We start from the raw sequence: 21,671 nt of genomic DNA, 5'->3' as shown, positions 1-21,671 counted from the left end.
ACCATGGCTCTTGTGTAATATAAAATAAATATTAAAATATATTATTACAGGAGTGAAAAAAATCAAGTTTTGCAAAATACATATTGGTCTCTAACATACGGCATTCCCATAGAAGACACATATTTTATTTTATTTTATTTTAATTTTAGATTTTATTTATTTATTTGTCAGAGAGAGAGCACAAGCAGGGGGAGCAGCAGGTAGAGGGAGAAGCAGACTCCCCACTGAGCAGGGAGCCCGATGTGGGACTCAATCCCAGGACCCCGGGATTGTAACCTGAGCCGAAGGCAGACACTTAACCGACTGAGCCACCCAGGCATCCTGAAGACACGTATTTTAAGGCAATAATTTAATGTTTTTTTGTTATACAAACTGGAAACCAGAAATTCCAATGTTTTTAAGAAACATGGCTGAACACTTTAAACAGATGTTCTTTCTTTAAAGAAACATGGCCGAACACTTTAAAACAAATGTTCTTTCTTTAAAAAGACATTAATGTATCACAATTATTTAAATTCAACTAAATATTGAAGATAGAAAACTACTTGGTAAAAAATGACAACACACACACTCCCCCCCCCAAAATGTTTTATAATCTTTATCTTTGGACTTTGTATTGGATCATTAAAAGATTCCTTCCCTTCTCCCTCCCTTTTTTCCTTCTATAGATATAAGTGATTACAATGTGTTAATCTTTGCTAGATATTAAAAATATCTAGCCAATGAGTAAGACCTGGTCCTTACTCTGACGGAGCTTACATTTACTAGTAGACAAGTAAACAGAACATTTAAAAATGAGTACACTGAGGACTATAAAAAGTGATGCACAGGATGCTAGCGAGGAAAATGACCAAGGAAAATGTTCTGGAAGAGAGACCACTTGTCTGAGCCTTAAAGAATGGTTATGAGTTATTCAAGAAAAATGAGTTTGAGAACTATGCACACAGAGCCAGCAATAGGTACAAAGCCAGGAGGCAAGATAAATCACCACTATGAAAGATAATGGTAAGACCTGCTGTGAACCCAATGACATCCAAAAAAAATTACTCATGTTTAGATACAGCAAAATTTTGTTATATGGTAGAAGGTAGACTTTGAACATTAACATGGCCCCTCACCCTGCCTAATGGAACAAAAACTACTGAGCTTCTTCTATATATGACCGGCGTACCACTCACTGAATATATACTACATTGACAACTGAATTTTGGTCATATCTCCCTAAGGAACTAGGGGGACACTGGAGTGCTATATCCATTCACCTAGGTGTTTATATTATATGTCCTTGGTGCTGCTTGTTTTCTAATTCAGTAGAAAGCCTAAGTGAAAGTAACCTTAAACCTAATTTGACTTCTAGTCTATCTTTGAATGCAAACCAACCTTTGTGACCTGACCTAGCTTAATGTATATTCTAGGAAATGAAAAAAAATGCAGAATGGCTAGAATATGTGATATCGATATAATGGGGAGTGGTGGAAATTGAAAAGGTAAGCAGGGGTGAGATCATAATAGCACTTATAAAAGTCAGTGAGCAGGTCTTTATCTTGGGGACAGTGGAAAAGCCATAAAGTAATTCAGAGGGATGTAATATGACCAGACTTGCATTTTAGAATAATCAATAATAGCAGTAAAAGAAGGGATTCAATGAAGGACTAGTTAGAAGGCTGCTCAAATGATGCACATGAGACATGATGATCTGAATATCTGGCAGCTGTGACAGAAACACAGGAATGGATGATAGATTTACAAAGGTAGAAGCATAGGAAAAGAAGAGGTGAAGGAAAGGGAGACACATTCAGAAACACTAAGATTTTTGGATGGGCAACTTCATGGAAAATGATTTCATTCTCTGAGATAGAACATGAGAGGGGAACAAATTTTGGAGGGAAAATGGTAACTTGGAGGATATTGTTTTGAGGGGCCCATAGGATATGTCCAACAAGGAACTTTTATACCCAAGTCTGAATATGTACTTGAAAGTATAAAATTGAAAGAATTAAGTTACCTTATGAATATGAAACATCAATTATGAAAACAAGGATGATGGGGGATAAGAAAATATAACTCTAAAACGTACTTAAGGAAAGTAAAGGAATAGGGAAGTACGTGTAAGATATAAATTGAAGCAACGTGCAATGCAAAACTAAGAATTAAGAAAATGGAAAACTCAATTGTTACCATTAACAAATCTATTTTCCACAAATGTTTCTCATGAAATGAAAATACTCTTTTTGTTGTTGTTGTTAGAAAGGAATGTGACATTCTGAGCTAAAGAGTCTGCTGGAAATTTTAGTTGTTTAATAAAATACACAACTGAACACCCCAGCCTTCTGAGAATTAAATAAAACAAAAAGCCTGCTCCAGATTTAGAAAGGACATAGTTTACCACCGGCATGTGGCACAAGGACTCGGGAAATACGATGTAAAGCATTTATTTCTCCATTAAAAAAAAAAATGCATCTAAGGAGAGTAGGAAAAGTCTGTCTCCACAAAATTGACATGCAATCATCATGAGTCCAAACTAAATGTGTTAACCTGGAAAAAGTAGTACTGGCAGATTCTAATTCCTTCACTAAGCAAGTATCTAGCACAGAATAATGCATTATTTGCAGCAGCTACCCCGTCTCTGAAATCACAAGTTTTAAAACACTGCCTACAATGGAAACGTAGGTGCCCCAGACCACAGTTCCCATAAACATATACAGTAAGCACATAAACCATGATTCCCATTCTTTACTGCACAATTTACAAAAACTTTATAGAAAGAAATCTATTAATTCCACTGCATCCAATATGTTTTGTGTGAATTTACATTTAGGGCAAAGAGGCTATGTATCATATATAACACATACAGATTTCTTGCTTGCCATTTAGCATGAACACTCAGATCCACACATACACACACACAAACACATAGATAACTGAGCAGTGCTTTCTTGAAAGCCCTGAACTTCCATAGGTTGGTGGCATTCTCTAAGAGTTCACAAAAAAGTAGGATGGATATATTCTAAGTATAACTTTAGGACAACCAAGTGAAAACCATATCAAATCCACTTTGGGATATAAAATGATGTAATTCATATGTAATTGACATCTTATCTTTCAGCTTCTGAATTGGTGGGTATTATTTATGTTTTTGTCATGTGTCACAGAATAAGCTTCTGTGAATTTTTCCCCAAAAAATCTACTTACAGAAAAAGAGTTACTAGAGATTCTGTAGAAGTGAGATAGTTCCAGGTGGGTGAGGGTTCCTAAATGCTTTTATATACTTGAACTACAAGATATTTGCATATAAAGTAGGACCAATACATTCATTAAGTTTAAATGCCCCTCCTTTTTTTTTTTTTTTTTTTGGTATAACTAAATACAGAGAATAGATTGGTTCAACTTTATATCAAGAAACAGAGCAGAGCTACTTGTAGAAATACTGCTTCCTAGTGGAAAGATCACTTTTTTTATTTGTTTTATAAAGCACTGTAGTATAGCATATTTAGTCACTATGCTATTATTCACAATTTAAAATTACAATTAAATTTTAGTTTGATACTTAGTACCTCCAAAATAATCAAGTCATGAACTCTTATCTGATTTACAAACTTAATTCCTCTTCTTAATAAAACGACAACCAATATTTCCTATGTGCAGTTAGTAGCAGTGCTTAGATTGAAAACAAAACTTACTAAAAATAAAAATTATCATTGTGATCATACCCCCAAAGTCCCAGAAACCTATATATAAATGCTTGAGAGTGACAGAGATCTTATAGAGATAATAAGATATGATGATTTAACAACCTAGTCATTATGTTTCTGAGTTATGAATCAGTATTTTTCACTCAGTAAAACAGCAAGGAGACTTTTCATTAAATACTCTGAAGCAGATAATCTAAAATCACAGATAATCAAATATAATTTTTATTTGGTTTTAGAAGATTTTGGTACATAAAGTGAAATATGGCCACCTAATACTCTTTTTTTTTAAGATTTTATTTATTTGAGAGAGAGGGCGAGGGAGCACGAGCGAGCAGGGGGAGGAGCAGAGGGAGAAGCAGACTCCCCGCTAAAAAGGGAGCCCAACATGGGGCTCAATCTTAGGACCCTGGGATTAGACCTGAGCAGAAGGCAGACACCTAACTGATTGAGCCACCCAGGTGCCCCAGCCACCTAATACTCCTGTAAATTTGTAAACTTCAAAAAAATAATGCACAGAAGAACTGGAAAATTATCAACCTTTCTAAATGTGTGAAATTATTCTTTATCTTTATAGTTATCATTAAACAGAAAAGTTTTTTGCATGAGTTTGAAATTATTGTCCTATGCTTTGTGTTTAATGCCTTTCGCCAACTGGAAGAAATGAGGTATTTTATTTAAATTTTACACTGAGCTACGAGTTGCATAGAAGAATTCAACTAAATAAGGTATCAGGTTGTGACAGCTATACAACATAAATCACAGTATTGAAATTGCTGGCTTATTGATTGCCACCTTTCACTAGATATTAAACATCTGAAAGGCTACGACTATATTTTTTTTAACCTATCCTTGTATCTCAACAAAATTTTGGCTGAATGTATGAATGGATGATATTAACAAAAAGTTGAAAATAAAAATTAACTTAGATAGCTTTGATTAACTATAAAATCTGAAATGAGATTTTAAGTCATAAGATATGGGTTCAAATCTTATTTTACCACAAATTATATGATTTTAAGCTCCAACGAGACTCAGTTTTCTCACCTGAATAAAAAGAGTAACAACTGACCTATGTATTTCAGAGTAGCTATAAAGGTAAAATGAGATAATGTATGTAAAAGTCCTTTGTAAATACCTAACAAATGTAATTTTCCATTATTCTACTACATGTTCAGTTAGAAACAAATGTATAATAAGAAAATTTTTTAAGATGCAATATAACTACTCACATTAAAAATAACATGTCATATATTACATGTCACACCATTTTCTCCCAAGTGAAAACAGCTTGACTCCTCTCTTCAGCCTACAAATATACTTAAAAGTACTGATCAAAAAAAAAAAAAAAAAAAATACCCCTTCCTTTGAGATACAACCCCCAGTACTTTATTTTCTCTAGTAAATACTATCAAAGAAGAGAGGACACTTATGCATCCTCCTCCTCAATGCACTGAAATCAGACTCTGCCACCATTGCTTGTAGAACAGCTTTGATATGGTTAATCCACTGGCTTCCTTCTCAGTCCTCATTTTATTCTATCTCTGAAAATTTCTTGTACCTTGTATCTCTGGAAATTCTGAGTACCTCTCACATTCATACTGGCTACTTTCTTCAAAATAAGTATACTCTGTTTTTTCCCCCCTTATTTCTAATGATTCATCTTTTTTTTTTTTTTACTGGTTCAGCTTCTTATTCTTCAAATGTAGGTGTTGTATGAGGTTTCACACTTGAACCTCCTTTTTCTCACCCTGTAGTTCTGTCTAGATGATTCAGCCTACTCCAACAGATTCAGGCCTCATTTCTGCATAGCCAACTTCTAAATCTGTATCTTTCTCCCAGCTCCCACCAAGATGTGACGTCTGTATTTCTAGTTATTGACCAAATATTTCCATCTGGATATACTTCAGTCTGCATGTCAAACTCATTATTCTTCTCCCTTTTCCCAAACATCTTCCTTCCCCTTGTTGCTGTCGTTGATAGTCAACCAAGCAGAAATCTTGGAGTCATCAATGACTTCTCCACTCTTCCTCACCTGTCATCTTCATTATCTATTAAGAGGATCTACTGATTCCATGTCTGAAATGTCTCTTCATCTACTCTCCTCCATCTTAATTCCACTGTCTTCATTGTTTCTTTTTAAAAGTATTTTGCCTCTTAAAAAAGTCGCTCTGCTTTGGTCTCTCACAATTTAAATCCATCCTGTTACAAATGACACTAAGGAAATAAAAACACTCCCCTACTTTTTATGCCTACTCTTTATCCAGAAAATCAACTCTAAACTCTTTGACATGGCATTTGAGACTAACTAATCTCTTTCCAACCTGTTTTTCTAGTAACTTCTGCCTACACCCTTCTCTCTCTAGAACATGTTTTACACTTTCAATTTCATGCCCTAGTTCATGGTGTTCCCTCTACCTGTTATGGTTGTTCTTCATTTATCAAAAGCCTGTACATCTTTTGGGCCCATGTGATATATCATTTTCTCTATAGCACTTTCCTGACCCTTCCTTCTTCTGTACTCTTCCACTGCTATCAAAATTAAAGTATTATAAGTGTTTATCTCCTCCACTGCATTCTCAAGGAGAAAAGGTCTTATTCACTTTGATTCACTTATGTTTCACACAATGCCTGACAAATAGGATATACCCAGTAAATAATGAACTGAAGAGACCTATTCCTGATTTATATAATGAACAGAACAAACTTTAAGAATAATCCTCATCTAGATTTTACTAGAATCAAGTGAAAGTCATTTGGCTTTGGAGAATAGTGAAAATATACCTAAAGATGAATTATCCATTGTAATCCTTTTGGTTTTAAGTAAATCAAACAGCTAAATTTCTCTCTTGTAGTCAGTTTAGAAGGAGGCAAGAAATAGTTGTATAAAAATCCAGTCAAGTATCTGTAAAAATACATAGAAAACAAATATAAGATTCTTACTAGTGCTATTACAATATCAAGGTAAGGATCATTAAGCCTACTAAAGTCTTTGGTATATTAAAGAGTTAAAGACATTGTGAAGATTAAAAATAATATTAATTCAGTTAAGAGTAAACTTAAGGAAAATTAGATATATGCTAACGGGTCAGCACTAAATCACTGTCATGAAATATTTTTGTATAACTCTAAAAAAAAATCTGAAATAAATACTAATTTAATGAAATTATACTCAGTCTTACTCAATGACTACAGATCGTGTATCAGCAAATTATAGTCTGTGGGCCAAACCTGCCTGGTCCCTCACCTGTTTTTTATAAATAAAGTTTTATTGAAACACAGTCAAACTCATTTGTTTGTGTTGTTATATCTGCTTTTGCTCTATAATGGCAAAGCTAAGTAGTTGAGACAGAGACTGTATGCACCACAAAGCCTAAAATATTTACTATCTACCCTTTAAAGAAAATTGGCCAACCCTTGCTATAGATAATCACTTGCAAATCTAGTTGAAAACCAAGCCAGTTTGGATATGTGAGGACTTTTTATTATCCTAGAATTTAAAATCTTTATGCAAAGATTTCTTCTCAAAAATCAAAAGAATAAAAAAGAAAGGTATAAAGGTGTTATGATAGGAAATATACTGATGTCAAGTACATAGGTGATAAATGGTATACATACAGGATTTTTTAAATAAATGATTTTATTTTTATTTTTATGTGCTGGCCTGATTATTCTTGATTAACTAGGAAAAGGAGTGGCTATTCTTTATATTAGAGCATGCCCCTAAAAATTAACTTTTCTACCTCTATTGCTTCACTAAAAAGTAGAAACTTAATTCTTCCTCCAAGAATAAAGGGGTAAAGTTAAATATAATTAGTTATTTTTAAAAATGAGGGGAGGGAAAGGTGGAAACAGGAAGGAGAGAAGTAAAGGGAGAGAAAGAACCTACTGTACCTCATTCTCTAATTGATATGAAGCCAATCTGTGTACCAAAATTAAGGCCATCTCGGACATGGGAGAAAAACTTGTCAGGATGGCAGGATGTACAGAGGTTAAGATCTTGGTTCAGGTCCTGGATATTCTGTGGTAGAATTCCTCCCCGTTCTAGAAGAATCCTTAGGATAAAGATTTTTCAAAAGATACCAAGAGTTTATTTTACCAATAGCCAAAGCAGTAAAAAATATATACATCTGGATACTGGTGTAAAAGAATTCTGGGAAAGATTTGCTTGAAACAATGCAAATTGGTTTTCAGATATAAAACATGAAAAAGTCAAGAAATGGAAGACTTTATCACCCTTAATCTAAGTTCATATATGAACTGTAAAACCTTCTATATTGTCCTGCAGACATGACCTGGGTACAGAATTTTATAATCAAAATCAAGTACTTATTTAGAAGAAACTTCTAAAGTTACCAGGGTATTTGCAGAAAGATTCATTTGGTTCAGACAGAGCATGCTTTTTAGTCATTTGGCCTTCCCATCTCTTGTCCTCCTATTAAAAAATTTTTCACAGAGAGGTTGCTTCTCTGTAAACACTTTACAATATGAAATATGACTATAAATTAGTGATACTAATTCCACAAGTTACATTTAAGAATCAACTTCAATCCTTTCTACTTATGTGCTAAATCATGCAGAATCTGGGCAAGGTTTTGTTGACGAATAGAAACACAATTCAGATCAGACAATTTTCTTTTTTAGAAAAGACAAATAATGGCTTTTAATAGCAAAATTTCATAATTCAAAATTGAAAGGGACCATAAAAAGCTTGAAAGTGACTATGTGCTTATATTATCTAACATTTTTGCTAAGAAATATATTCCTCTAGTTAATTAGAGAATAAAAATAATTTTAAAATATCATCTTCCTGATAGTTTATTACATTAGAGATTTTAGCTGAAGAAGGGCTATGAAGTACATGCAACTTTTCTATATGAAGTTTAAGTAGATCTCTCAAAACTATATGCCAAATATATCTTCCTTCACTTTAAAGTCAGTTAAGACATAACAGGAAAATTTGTTAGTTAAACGTAGATGAGAATATATTTCATAATCAAAATAAGTTTTTATATATATGTATATGTCAGCTACTTATTTATCTGCCACCTCAATTTTTCTTGGAGTTACTAATTGTTGTCTAAAATAATTTTCATTTTAGAAACAATAAGCAATAACCAAACTTGCAGTTCTGGAATGAAATCAAACATACCTGGTGGCTTTACGAATGTCAACACAGGGATTTGGTGAATCAAATAACCGTACACATTCAGGATCAAGATTATGAAATCCCTTTGCTGATTCCCTTGGCAGAGTAAAACAGCAAGGTCCTACTGAAGGTCCCAGTACAACAATAATGTCTTCCAAACTACAGCCATATTCTGTGATCATAGCATTCACTGTAGCCATAGCAATACCTAACAAAGTACCCCTCCAACCTGGTAAATAGGAAGAAAAAGAGATAAGGGAAGTTATAACATTTCACCTTGATTTATATCTAACTTAAAAATGAGCAGAGTCAGTTTCTTTTTTTCAAAGTCAGAAATAGCAAATGAATCACAAAATCAATTAATTAAGCTAAGTAATCAATTAACTAAAACACTGGTTTTTAAATGAGGTACACTATGAAAAGCATCTGACATGGGAGAGATACTTAATGGGAGGTCCTTTCCACTTCCTTTAAAAATATTCTACACTTTCAGTTTCCACTGGGATTATACCATGTTAGTCTTCTTCCTCTCCTTCACTTTTTATTCACATTTCTTTAAATTGGGGGGGAAATATACATAGCATAAAATTTACCATTTTAACTCTTTTTAAGTGTATACTTCAGTAGTATTAAATATATTCACATTGTTGTGCTACCAAGTTCTAGAACTTTTTCATCTTGCAAAACTAAAACTCTATGCCCATTAAATAACAATTCCCCCTCGCCACTTTCCCCCAGCACCCCCGCACCCACCATTCTACTTTCTGTTTCTATGAATTTGACTACTTTAGATACCTCATATAAGTGGAATCTTACAGTGTCTTTTTGTGACTGACTTATTACATTTAGCATAATGTCCTCAAGGTCTTCATTCAGGTGTTAGGATTTCCTTCCTTTTTAATGCTAAATAATATTCCATTGTATGTATATATCACATTTTGCTTATCTAATCACCCATCTATGGACACCTAGATTGCTTCCACCTCTCTGCTATTATGGATAATTCTGCTATAAGCACGGGTGTGCAAGTATCTTGTCAAGATCCTGCTTTCAATTCTTTTGGATAGACACCCAGAAGTAGAATTGCTAGATCATATGGTAATTCTATTTTAAAATTTTTGAGGAACCACCATACTATTTTCTATAGCAGCTTACCACTTTACATTCCCACCAACTGTGCATCAGAGTTCTAATTTCTCCACATCTTCACCAACATTTGTTATTTTTTGTTTGTTTTTTTTAGTATTAGCTATCCTAATGGGTGTGAGGTGATATCTCATTATAGTTTTGATGGCATTTCCCTAATTATTAGTGACATTAAACATCTTTTCACCATTTGCTTACTGGCCATTTGCTTATCATGTTTGAAGAAATGTCTATTCAAGCCCTTTGCCCATTTTTAACTGAGTTGTTGATATTTTCTGTTGTTGAGTTGTAGGAGTTCTTAATATATTCTGGACATTAACCCCTTATCAGATACATGAATTGCAAATATTTTCTCCCATTCCATGGGTTGCCTTTTAACTTTGTTGACTGTGTCCTTTGATGCATAGTTTTTTAATTTTGATGAATTCCAATTTATCTGTCTTTACTCTTGTTTCTTGTGCTTTTGGTGTTGTTTCTATGAAACCATTGCCTAATCCAAGTTCACAAGGATTTACACTTTGTTTTCTTTGATAAGTTTTATAGATTTAGCTCTTACATTTAGGTCTTTAACCTATTTTTTTTTTAAAGATTTATTCATTTGAGAGACAGAGAGAGACAGAGAGAGCACACAAGCAGGGGGAGAGGCAGAGGGAGAGGGAGAACCAGGCTTCCCGCTGAGCCAGCCAGGAGCTTCATGTGGGGTCGAACCCAGGACTCTGGGATCAAGACCTGAGCTGAAGGCAGATGCCCAACCATCTGAGCTACCCATGTGCTGGGTCTTTAACCTATTTTGAGTTAATTTTTATATATGATGTAAGATAAGGATCTAACGTCATTCTTTTGCATGTGAATATCCAGTTTTCTCAGCACTATTTGTTGGAGACTGTCCTTTCCCCACTGTATACTCTAGGCACCTTGTTAAAAATCTTCTGATCATATATGCAAATGTTTATTTCTGGGCTCTTTCTTTTATTCCATTGGTCTATATGTCTGTCTTTATGCCAGTACCATACTGTTTTGATTACTGTGGCTTTATGACAAGTTTTAAAAATCAGAAAGTGTCAGACCTTTAACTTCATTCAAGAGTGTTTCATTTTGACAGCTTTGATCTTTGGTATTTAAAAATAATGTTTCAAAACCTAAGAAATAACAAATAAGATTCTCTTTTTGTATCTAGGAAATAAGACTCAAATGTTAAATAACTTTTTGATACTGTCAAATCATAAATCTGACTGCTAGACATCCAATCCTATAAGTTTAGCTAGATCAAAAGAAAAATATGCCACTTCCTTATCTTTTGTCTAAAAAGCAAAGTAGTCAAAGATTTACAAGCAGAAGGAACTCTAAAAGATCATCCCTCATTTCACAAAGTTATAACCACAGGATAATCCAAATAGCATTTTAAAATACCTTCAGAAAACAAAATTCCATAACCTTAACACAATATTTAAAAATCCTTTGTTCTTAACTATACAGAATAGTTAAAGGCACTAGACTACAACATACTAAACTAAATGCAGTTTTCCAAACATATCTTGCTTCTTAACTCCATACCTTTACACATGCTGCTGCACCTTCATCTTCAATGAATACCTTTCTCCGACATGCCGTATCTTCCTATTTCCCATTGCCTAGACTTCAAGGGTTCTCAACCAGAGGCAGTACCACTCCCTTTGGAGTGCTCTGAAAAGCATGTAGGAGCTTTTTTTGTTGTTATTACAACAACTGGGGGTGCTACTGGCATTAGGAATTTTGAAAGCCAAGCAAACTGCAATATAAGATTATCTTGCCCAAAATGTTAATAGCGACCCTGCTGAGAAACCCTGGCACCTAGTCAAGTCCTACAAATTCCTCAGGAATCAGCCTGGGTATTGCTTCCTTTGGGAATTCTACTCTGATTCACATAATTTGACTTAGGTACTGCTTTTATCTGCTCCTATAATAAAAGTATCCTGTCTCTATCCCTATTTTTACACTTAGTACCATGTAAAGTAATTAACTGTCATGCCCAGCAGAAAGAAATTATAATTTTTCCTATACTACAAAACTGGTAAAATCCTAAATGCTTAATTAAGTATACTTACCAGAGTGAGCAACACCACATGCTTTCCTGACAGGATCAGCAAAAACAATTGGTATACAGTCAGCAGCAAGAGCTGCTATTGTGACTCCCCTCTGATTTGTGGTGATTCCATCATAAGATTCAGGTTCTTTCCTTTCCATAATCCAGACATCACTGGCATGATCAGTCTAATACCAAAGATGTGTGATAAAAATATTTTGAAAGAAGAATTTCTCATACCATAAGCTTTTTCTGAAAATACTCATTTTGTATAAAATTATATAACTAGTTTAATATTACTAATAAGCATTAAAAATATCACTTCTATGGTAAAATACCAAATTTACTTGTCATTTAACTTTTGGTGTTATAATTTCTGCATATTTTATGCAAAGGAAAACAGACTTTAACACTTAACAATTTAATAAAGTCCATCACAAATATCTCCTACTAGAGATGGGTAAATCTCTACTTGCAGCACTTTCCATAAAGTACTATTTATGGAAAGAAGTTAAATTAATTACCAAATTAAAGATATTTTTACTTTTCCTGACCCAAATAAACCTAGAATTCTGTAAGAAACAAAGCATCAATAGAGATCCTAGTTCCTCCGAATGCTGATTTAGAAAATAATGGCCTTTCCCACCATTCTGGAATCTTCCTTCTAAATCAAAAAGTGCAGTGGTACTATAAGAATTGACTACTTTTAGATACATTGAACTTCAGGTGAAAGATACCTATCATAGAATTGATTTTTAGGCTATAGTGTACAGATCTAAGAAAAACAACCATAAGCATTATCCTAAAATTTTAGATAAAACACAAGATGCAAAAGTTAAATAGCTTGATTAAAGTCCATGTAGTCATTAGCACAGTCAAGAATATATTTTAGATCTTCTAAAACATGAAACAAAATTTTACCTTTATTCGGTAAAATTTCTCCACATTAAATCCTGCAGCATTCCCCAACCTACGCAGATTTTCTTGAACAACGACCTTGGGATCTCTCCTTTTGGAACTACTGAAGAGATTGAATGAGCTAAGAGTTGGGATGTAAGATATTCCACCTGTTCTTGTAGTAAATCCATGTAAGAAAATATCTGTTGAATAGAAGTAATAAAGATTAAAAATACACTATATAAAAGACTATAAAATGTTACAAACCCAGTGTCTCACTAAGACTTTCTATGATCACCTCAAGCTGCATGTTTTCCTGGCTTCCAATTTCTACAGCACTGTGTACCTCATGTGTTCTTGTTACATATGGCTTTGTGTTTTCTTTACCATCCCCATGGGATTATTGCTCTTCAGAGTATCTTCTGTCCCCTTTGTTTTTGTTATTCCTAACAGCATATAGCCCACACTATATATCATTTAACCAAGAAGTAAGATTGACTTTCTAAAATTTCATTCTTCTGTGAAGGTGCCAATGAGTTAAGGTATCAAAATTTCTAAATAGGAGATGCTTAGGGTCATAAATCTCATTTTAAAGGAAGGCTGGGGGATTTGTCTTAAAACTGAATTTGCATAAAACAAATTTATTTATTAAGGGTGGCTCTGAAGGGACTATCCCTTGATATCCCTTGACATCCCTCACACTCCCATGTTGCAACTGATGCCAATGAGCTCATAAACCTATAGTCTACAAAAGAAAGGAGGGAAAAAAAGGCGAACAACCTCTAAAGAAAGACTAGTTTTTCATGTATACAGTAGAAACAACAGTGTTTAACATACCTGAGATCAAAGGAGATGTGATAATGGTTAACTCTCCTTTCAGTGCTGGCAGACTTCTCAAATATGTTTGTATTTCATTCTGGATTGCTTCTACTTCTTGAGCTGTGATCATGTCTATTTCAGTGGATTGTTTCAGAGGAACTCCCCTCAAAGTCACCTGTAAGTCTTCAAACTCAAAACTGTAAACATTGGTGAAGAGTTGATCAATAAAAGCCTTCAGTAATGTCTTCCGGTGCATGGGTACAATTACCTTAATGCTGCTCAAATTTTTTTCATCAATTTTTTGCTTAATAGTATACAAGGAGGCAGCCATACTAGGATTGCTAACAGTCTCAAATTCTCTCAAGAGAGTTGATAATCCATTGCTTGCTTCTAATTCACAGTTATTATGTGCACCATTCCTTTCACAGCTGATGTTATTGCAACACATTATGCAAAGAAACTTGGCCTTGGCAGCATGGTGGTATCGGATAGCATTCAATGTCTTCAGTAATGCCTGATGACTATTTTTCTGAGAGTTACATTTCAAACCAAAGAAATCAATCAACACTGCTTCTGCCATCCTTCAATACGGTACAAAGCCCTTCAAAGAAGATTTCTGTACCTCCTAGAAATCACCTATAAAGAAAAATTAGCCTAAGAATGCAAAATTATATCAATCTTCTCATAGTTACAAATTTGTACCTACGTTTTTTAAAAAAAAAAAAGTTTCACTGATCTAAAAACGTAACAAAATAGTAGATCTAGGCGATTCCAAGCAAAGATAGTCCATTATTTGTCCTAAGAGAACCATAAGAGTGGAACCATCTCTTAATTCATTTTGTGAAAGTGATTTGTACATCTTTCCAGCAGAACAACAGTTACTCTGTGTGTGCGTGTGTGTGTGTGTGTGTGATGTTTTTTCATACAGCAAATTTTAAGTAGGGAATTACTTATTAACTTAGACAAAGTCCTGCTTTTTAATTACAGGGTGTCAATTTATCTTATATGTATATCATTAATCCTGACATGACTGGCATGTTAGGTCATACCCTTCATATGAAATATCGGGGCCTTCAATAGGTTAATGGGAGCTGCACCTAAAATATACATTTTTTAAGGGGATAAAAGCTGAGACGATTCCAGGATTTACACAGCACTCCAGGTGAGCGATTTGGATCAGACGTGCTACCCATCTACTTCCTTACTCGGTACCAGCACCACCATCACCCGCTCTCCCCGGCGCGGATCTTCTCCCCTCCCAGCCCTGGCAGTCGGTTTCTCTTCAGGGGCCGCCTTTGGTGGTGACCCCCTTGGCCCAGGACGCTTTTCTCCTGCAGCCACTCCCAACCTCCACTCCGTACCGAACTGGGCTCCCACTGAAGTTCATTTCGCCAATTTTGAAAAACGAGAGCAGCGAGGGGGGTGACGACCATACTCCCTTCTGCCTTGGGAAATGCCACAAAAAGCATCTGTCCTCCCCGCCCCGCCCGGTCCTGCGCTCGGTCTCCACCTGCCCTGGCGCCCCCACCAGCCCTGGCGCCTCCACCGCCTCCACCCCGCACCCTTGGGACTTTCTGACCCACCGACGCACAACGCAGGCAGTTTTCCCCGTCCCGCCTGCCGGCGCTCCGCCTTGGCTTGTCCTCTCAGTCTTCCGCGAGCTCCGAGGCGCCCGGCCGCCGCCACCCGCCGCCCAGAGCCTGGACGGAACCCGGAAGCCACGAGCGTGGCACCTGGAGTTCTAAGCCCGACCCCGCGACTCCGCCGCGGCAGCGCCTGCCCCACCTCACCCACCTCACCGCCGACCGACCACGGGCGCCCGGCCTGGCGTGGGCACGACGGCTGGGGCCCCGCGACTGCGGAGGACCGGGCTGGGCCAGGCCAGCGATCCGCAGGGAGGCACGAGCGAGTTCGGGGGAAGAGGGCTGGGCACCGAGAGGCGCGGGGAAAGCCCGGGAGGAGCCGAGCGCCGGCCCTCGCAGCCGCCTCAGCAGTTCCGGGTCAGCGCAGCCCGTCGAGGCCGTCCTCCGCCGCCCGGTTGAGGCGATAGAAACAGGAACCAGAGCCCTCTAGCAGGAGCCAGCCGGGTCAGCTGGCGGGGGCCGGGGCGGCGAGCCACGAGGGGAGCTAGGAGGGAGGCGGGCCCGTGACGGGGGCGGGGCGGAGGGCGGGCCCTTGAGTGGGGCGGGACGTCGGGCGCGCAGGTGAGAGAAGCGGGGCGACTGGCAGGCTTGCTGGCCCCTGAGGGGAGCCGGGCGGCTGAGAGGCTTGCGGGCGGGTGAGGGGAGCTGGGCGGCGGGAGGGCGGGTCGGTGAGGGGAGTAGGGCGGCTGGAAGGCTGATGGGCCGGGGAGGGGAGCAGGGCGGCGGGAGAGCGGGCCAGGTGAGGGGAACGAGTCGGTGAGGGGAGCAGGGCGGCGGGAGCGACCGGGGGAACAAATGGCAGACTCCCTTCTGCGAATGGAAGCGCTCTCCCCCAACGCTTGAGGACGAGCAGTGTGGGTCAGACAACTTGGTTTAATCACCAGAGCCCAACCCTGAGACAGCCTGTGTTATCCCTTGGCAGTTCGCCCCATCCAGGGTTCAACTAATCGGCCTCCTTGGGTGGAGTTTGTTTGTTCTTCTTGGTGTTTTTCACAGTGTGTTTTTTTTGTTCCCAGAAACACTTGGGTTGAACCTTCCTTTGCCTTTTTGCGGATTCCACCTTACTTGCTGACTGGACCAACACTCTTTACAGCTCCTTTATTTGTACTGACAAAGTCTTGTAAGGCCGTTTAAAGATCTGTGTCACTAGTAGAAAATTAGAAGACAGTAACTCTTAGAATTGTGATAAATTAGCATCCCTTGTCTAACCTCAAAGAGTATAACGTTTATTTAGAAATAGCGAACAGCTACTACTACATGGAGGGCAGATGCTAAGATAAAGGGACAATCTGTTCAGCCATTGAAGAGTAGGAGAAAGGATGCTTCCTGTGGAACTGGTTATGGTGGAAGGAGAGGTCCCTTTTGTCTTTATTGTTGCGCAGACGATAAATGCTGAAGAAGTTTTGCCTGAAAGAGAAAGAGTCCTAGATATCTAGGAGTTTAGAAGAGCACTTGGAGGTGGGCAAGTGCTTCCATTCTATTTGACTAGGTAATGGGATCACCAACCCAGAATAGGAACTTGCCGTTCAGTATCCCTCGCAGATATTTTTGTGAAAATTTGTATTTTCATGATTTTTGTGGGGCATTTGTTAAGAGCCCTGAGCGGTAGATGGTACACCTGATCAGAAGGTACACTCTACACTCTCTGAGTTTGTTTTATGTTAAATATTACCTTAAGCAAAATAGAGATCTTTTGAGTTACAACACTGGTTTAAAACATTTATCCCTGTTTTTATAGATAATGATTTTCTTTCATGAAACAGTAGTGGCAGTAAAAAATTTAAAAATATTTCAAAATAGGAAAGCTGTCAGGGAAGAGATAGTTTGTCATTGTGTTGTATTTACATACCATTTCCTTTCACCATTTGTTCCTAGACTATCTACCCTCATCTAACTCTCTTACCTCATCTCCATTGACCCACTCCAGTGGTTCTCCTGGCTGTACATCAGAACTACAAGCAGAACTTAAAACTAAATCTAGGGACTCCACTCGATATACATTTGAATCAGAATCTCTGGGAGTCAAGTCCGGGCATGTTTTTCCTTGCTGTTTATTTTGCTTTAATCTATACAGATGATTCAGATGCATAATTAGGTTTGAAAAACAACTGCCTTATTCCCAAGCCACTCAAACTAAAGGCTGTTTCTTGGATGAGCTACAAGATTTTATCCCATACATATGCTATTCCTTTTACTTAGAACACCCTTCTCTTTTTATGCTTACCTAACTGCTACTTATTTAAGATCTTTCAAGCTCAATCATAACTTTCCTTGAATCCCCATTCCCTCACCAGGCAGAATTAATTGCTTCTTCCTTAGCATTTTGTTCATACAAAAGAAACCCTCTCATTGATGCAGTCTGGACCCATAGCCTAGTAATAAGTTGAAAAAGTCAATTAAACACTGAAGTGTACACTTTATAAGGATGAACTTGATAGTATATAGCTGTGTGACTTGGGACTCTATGTCTTCATACTCATATGGTCTTCTTAATGTGTGTCTGAGTTTCAAATTTCCCTCTGCCTTTCTGCTGTAAAAACACCTGTGTGGAAATAATGACCAGCCATATGAGAACAAGCAAAGAATTATTTATGCAGAGTTTGCTATGGCAAGGGAGTCAGCCATCACTTGTGTGTTGGCAGAGTAGGAAAGCTTTAATAGTGGAAAAAGGGGAAATCTTCAGGTATATCCCGATTGGAGGCTACTGGGATGGGGAAGCTGTAGGTAGGCTAACTAGAAGCAGGACATCCTATGTGATTGGTTAAGAGTGTACATTTTGGCTTCCTCTGATTGGCCCCAATTAGGGAAGCTGTTAGTTATTCATCAAATACTGGTCATTTGGGGCCAATTGTTATAGGACTTATTGTTTGGCTTCTGGAATTGTTATTAGAGATAGTGGTCTGGCTTCCTACAAGTCTGACATAGATAGCAGTATGGCTTCCTAGTCTGGTTACTGTAGACAGCGGATTGGTTTCCTGAATTGGTTGCTGCAGGTTGTGGGTGAAAGTGCTGTATTTATATATGGTCTGATCACTTTTTACATAGCCAGTCTCTTACCTGCATTGGATTTAGGGCCCACCCTAAATCCACGATGATCTCATCCAAGGTACTTAACTTAATTACATCTGCAAAGACTATTTTTCCAAATAAGACCACATTCACAGGTTCTGGAGGTTAGGATATAGACTTATGGCGGGGGGCACCATTCAACCCACTACAAGCTCCTTATGGTTTAGAAATCACGCTTACTTGTAGAGTAACAGAAGACCTTGCTTCTTACTGTTCTCGATGAAACAAGCAGGTAGATTATGACTGGATTTCATCATAGGCCTAGCATTTCTATTTGAAACAGTGGCCTAGCCATCCCTTAAAGCTTGGATTCAAGCTGCTGATCAGTCTCTGTATGTCTACACTTTAAAAGGACACATTTGGTAGTCCAGCACTATCAGAACATTCAGAGAAATCTCACCTTTGGTAGAAAGCTAGAAGCAATGTGGATAATATATTAATGTTGTCTGTATTGTCTTTGATAGGAAGTTAAAGAACAGTACAAATCCTTTGGGTTTTTGTTTTATTTTGTTTTCAGCATCCTGAAACCTTAATCTCACTGCCTAGTCAAAGAAGAGAGTAATGCCTAGTCCTAGCAGATCCTAACACACAAGTATATAATAGGTATGAATAAATTTTTAATGATTCAATGAATTAATTCCTTTGGATGACTCTGATAATGTTGTAACTTCTCTTGAAAACATGTGGTTGAAAACACTTACGGTCTTTTTTTTACCTGAAATATGTCTTATTCTTACTCATTTGTACAGTGTGTCACATTTTTCCCACTATTATCTTGTTGGAATTGAACCACTCAAATCTGATTTCATCATGCTTATGGCAAATATAGACCATAATTTAAAATTTGCTTGATACCAAGGAACTCTTTTATCTCATCTTTCCCCAGGCTAATTTTTTAGCTTTCTCAGTTAAATGTCAGCTTTAGATATTAAGCCCCCCACCCTTAGAAAACAGTTTCACCCAAGGAAAAATTATCTGTTTTCTGATAAAGTATCTATTCTAAAGGGGTAGAATGAAATTATAAACTTAACTACTTTAACTATCTGGCAGGTTCACATGATAGCTTTTCCCATTCAGAATCAAAAACAGTGCCTATGTGATATGGATGCACATGTACAATTGCCTCCTCTTAATTCTTCTAAGCTAAAAGCTCTCAAAAGCCCCAGGGTAGTTTGACAATCTTGCTTTATTTTGCTCATTAATGTGAAGGAGGTACCAGATGATAAGTTTCCAAAAGCTGGAACCATGGCCTTTTTAAATTCTCCCAAGGGTCAAATAGAGGGGTTTGCCTCTTCAATGGAAAAGAGATAATGCACAAATCATGCTTATCCCAGTGCTTTAGTACATATTAAGTGCCTAATAAATGTTAATTTGGATCCTAATTGTTTCAAATTCCATCCTTCCTACTTGTTGGATGTGTGGCCTTTGGCTAATTTCTTAATTTCTCCAAGTCTTAGTTTACTCATCTACAAAATATAAATAAAAATAATATCTAGCTTATAGGATTGCCCTGAGGGAAAATAAAGATAATTCCTATAAAAGCACTTAGAAAAATGCTAGTTAATTGTAAGTACTCAATAAATGTTGACTATAGTTATTATAAGAGAATGGTAGTTTAATATAGTATCTGCATTACATTGTTTTCTGTAAAGCTAATTTTCTTAGTTAAAAATATTTTTTCTAAATGTGTTTTTGATGTAAATTGGACATTTACTATGGAATACTGTAGATACTGTTTTTTTAAATCAGAGTCACTTAATTCATCTTTATATTCCTCACAATACCTTGCATATTATATGTACCTACATATGTGGTTTGAATGAAAGAGTAATTGATACTGTCTAGTCTAAACTCTGTTTTCATTGATTTAAGCAATTGTAATGAATTATCAGTAGGTGGCAGTAGTTTTCATTTTTATCTTTTGTCCACTCTACAATAGAGATCCAGAAAAAACTAAAACTTTCCCAATTTTATTTTTTTAAAGATTTTATTTATTTATTTGAGAGAGAGAGCACAAACGGGGAGGGCGGGGAGAGGGGCAGAGGGAGAGAGAGAAGCAGACTCCACCCCTGAGCAGGAAGCCTCACTTGGTGCTCAGTCCCACCCATGACCAGATCATGGACCTGAGCCAAAGGCAGACACTTAACTGACTGAGCCACCTAGGCGCCCCTAAAACCTTCCCAATTTTAAAGTAGATATCCTTTCACAAATAGTTGGTTTAAATAAATGTCACCCAAGAGTTTTTCAATTTATGTTGCTTCAGAAATAGAGATCAAGAAGTACCAGTTATTTTATTTTTTGTTATATAGATCTAATTTTCTTCATTTTTTAGATTTCTTCACCAAATTTTTTAGGGAATACAAAAATGTATAAGACATTATATCTGTCTTCCTGGAGCTTACAGTTTAATAGGGAAATAGAGTATAAAATAATGGAAATAATAAGAACAAAAACTTTTGAGTAGCAGGAATTTGCTAAATGCTGTCATGCATTATTTCATGTAGTCCTCCCAATAGTCCTAATGAGACAGGTATTACTATTGTTTCTGTTTTATAGATAAAGAATCTTAGGCCCAGCTTGGAAAGAATTTACCTAATAAAGTAGTAAGTGGTACAACCTGAGTTCAAAGCTAGCTCTATCTTACTGTATGACCTAAACTGTTATAGAGATATAGAAACAATTGCACTAAAGAGAGGGAAGGATCATATCTACCAAGAAAGACTTCTTAAAGAAGATGCCATCTATGATGGAGTTGAAAGATTGGCTGTGATGTTGACATGGTGGGAACAGTATTTAGGAGCATAATTCTATCATTAGAACAGGGTAAATTGAAGTGGAGATAGACTACAAATAGACACCTGTTAAGTAAGTGCCAGGCACTGTTCTAAGATCTCTGCCCTTGTGGAGCTTACATTAGTAAAAGGAGATAGAAAAGAAACACTTGTATATAAAATATCAGTGGTGGCAAATGCTATTAAGAAAAATCAGGCAGGGTAAGGAAATGGGAGAATGAAGGAGGAGAGGTCCTGTTTTAAAGGTTACGAGGGAAGTCTTCTCTACTAAGATACTATTTAGAAGTGGTAAGCAGTGAGTGGATTCCAATATAATTTAAACGTAGAACCAATGAGTTTTGCTAAAAGAATTGCATGCAGCATATAAGAGAAAAGTTGAGATTCTGGTTTGTCCTTTGAGTAAAC

At 37.0% G+C, this 21,671-nt stretch overlaps 1 protein-coding gene across 4 annotated transcripts in view; it reads right to left on the bottom strand.

Annotated features, from left to right (window-relative positions):
• Positions 1-21,671, bottom strand: part of LACC1 (laccase domain containing 1) — an 88,921-nt gene that overhangs the window by 51,082 nt on the left and 16,168 nt on the right. For 2 of the 4 annotated variants that reach the window (XR_004299222.1, XR_004299221.1), the window contains exons 1-7: positions 15,557-15,831; positions 13,781-14,398; positions 12,968-13,146; positions 12,069-12,234; positions 8,842-9,067; positions 7,584-7,744; positions 6,474-6,594 (exon numbers count right to left, since the gene is read on the bottom strand). Coding sequence is in view for 2 of the 4 variants with exons in the window: in XM_032402970.1 (XP_032258861.1) it covers positions 7,585-7,744; positions 8,842-9,067; positions 12,069-12,234; positions 12,968-13,146; positions 13,781-14,342 (1,293 nt within the window). In the remaining 2 variants the exon portion in view is untranslated. Of the gene's footprint in view, positions 1-4,113; positions 6,595-7,583; positions 7,745-8,841; positions 9,068-12,068; positions 12,235-12,967; positions 13,147-13,780; positions 14,399-15,556; positions 15,832-21,671 lie in introns of those variants that run through there. The other 2 variants (XM_032402970.1, XM_032402971.1) reach the window with 2 other exon arrangements.

Source organism: Phoca vitulina, unplaced genomic scaffold (assembly GCF_004348235.1).
Source record: "Phoca vitulina isolate PV1807 unplaced genomic scaffold, GSC_HSeal_1.0 scaffold5, whole genome shotgun sequence".
NCBI classification, from domain to species: Eukaryota; Metazoa; Chordata; class Mammalia; order Carnivora; family Phocidae; genus Phoca; species Phoca vitulina.
Note: the sequence above shows the minus strand (reverse complement) of the source record. Positions and strands in the feature narration are given on the sequence as shown.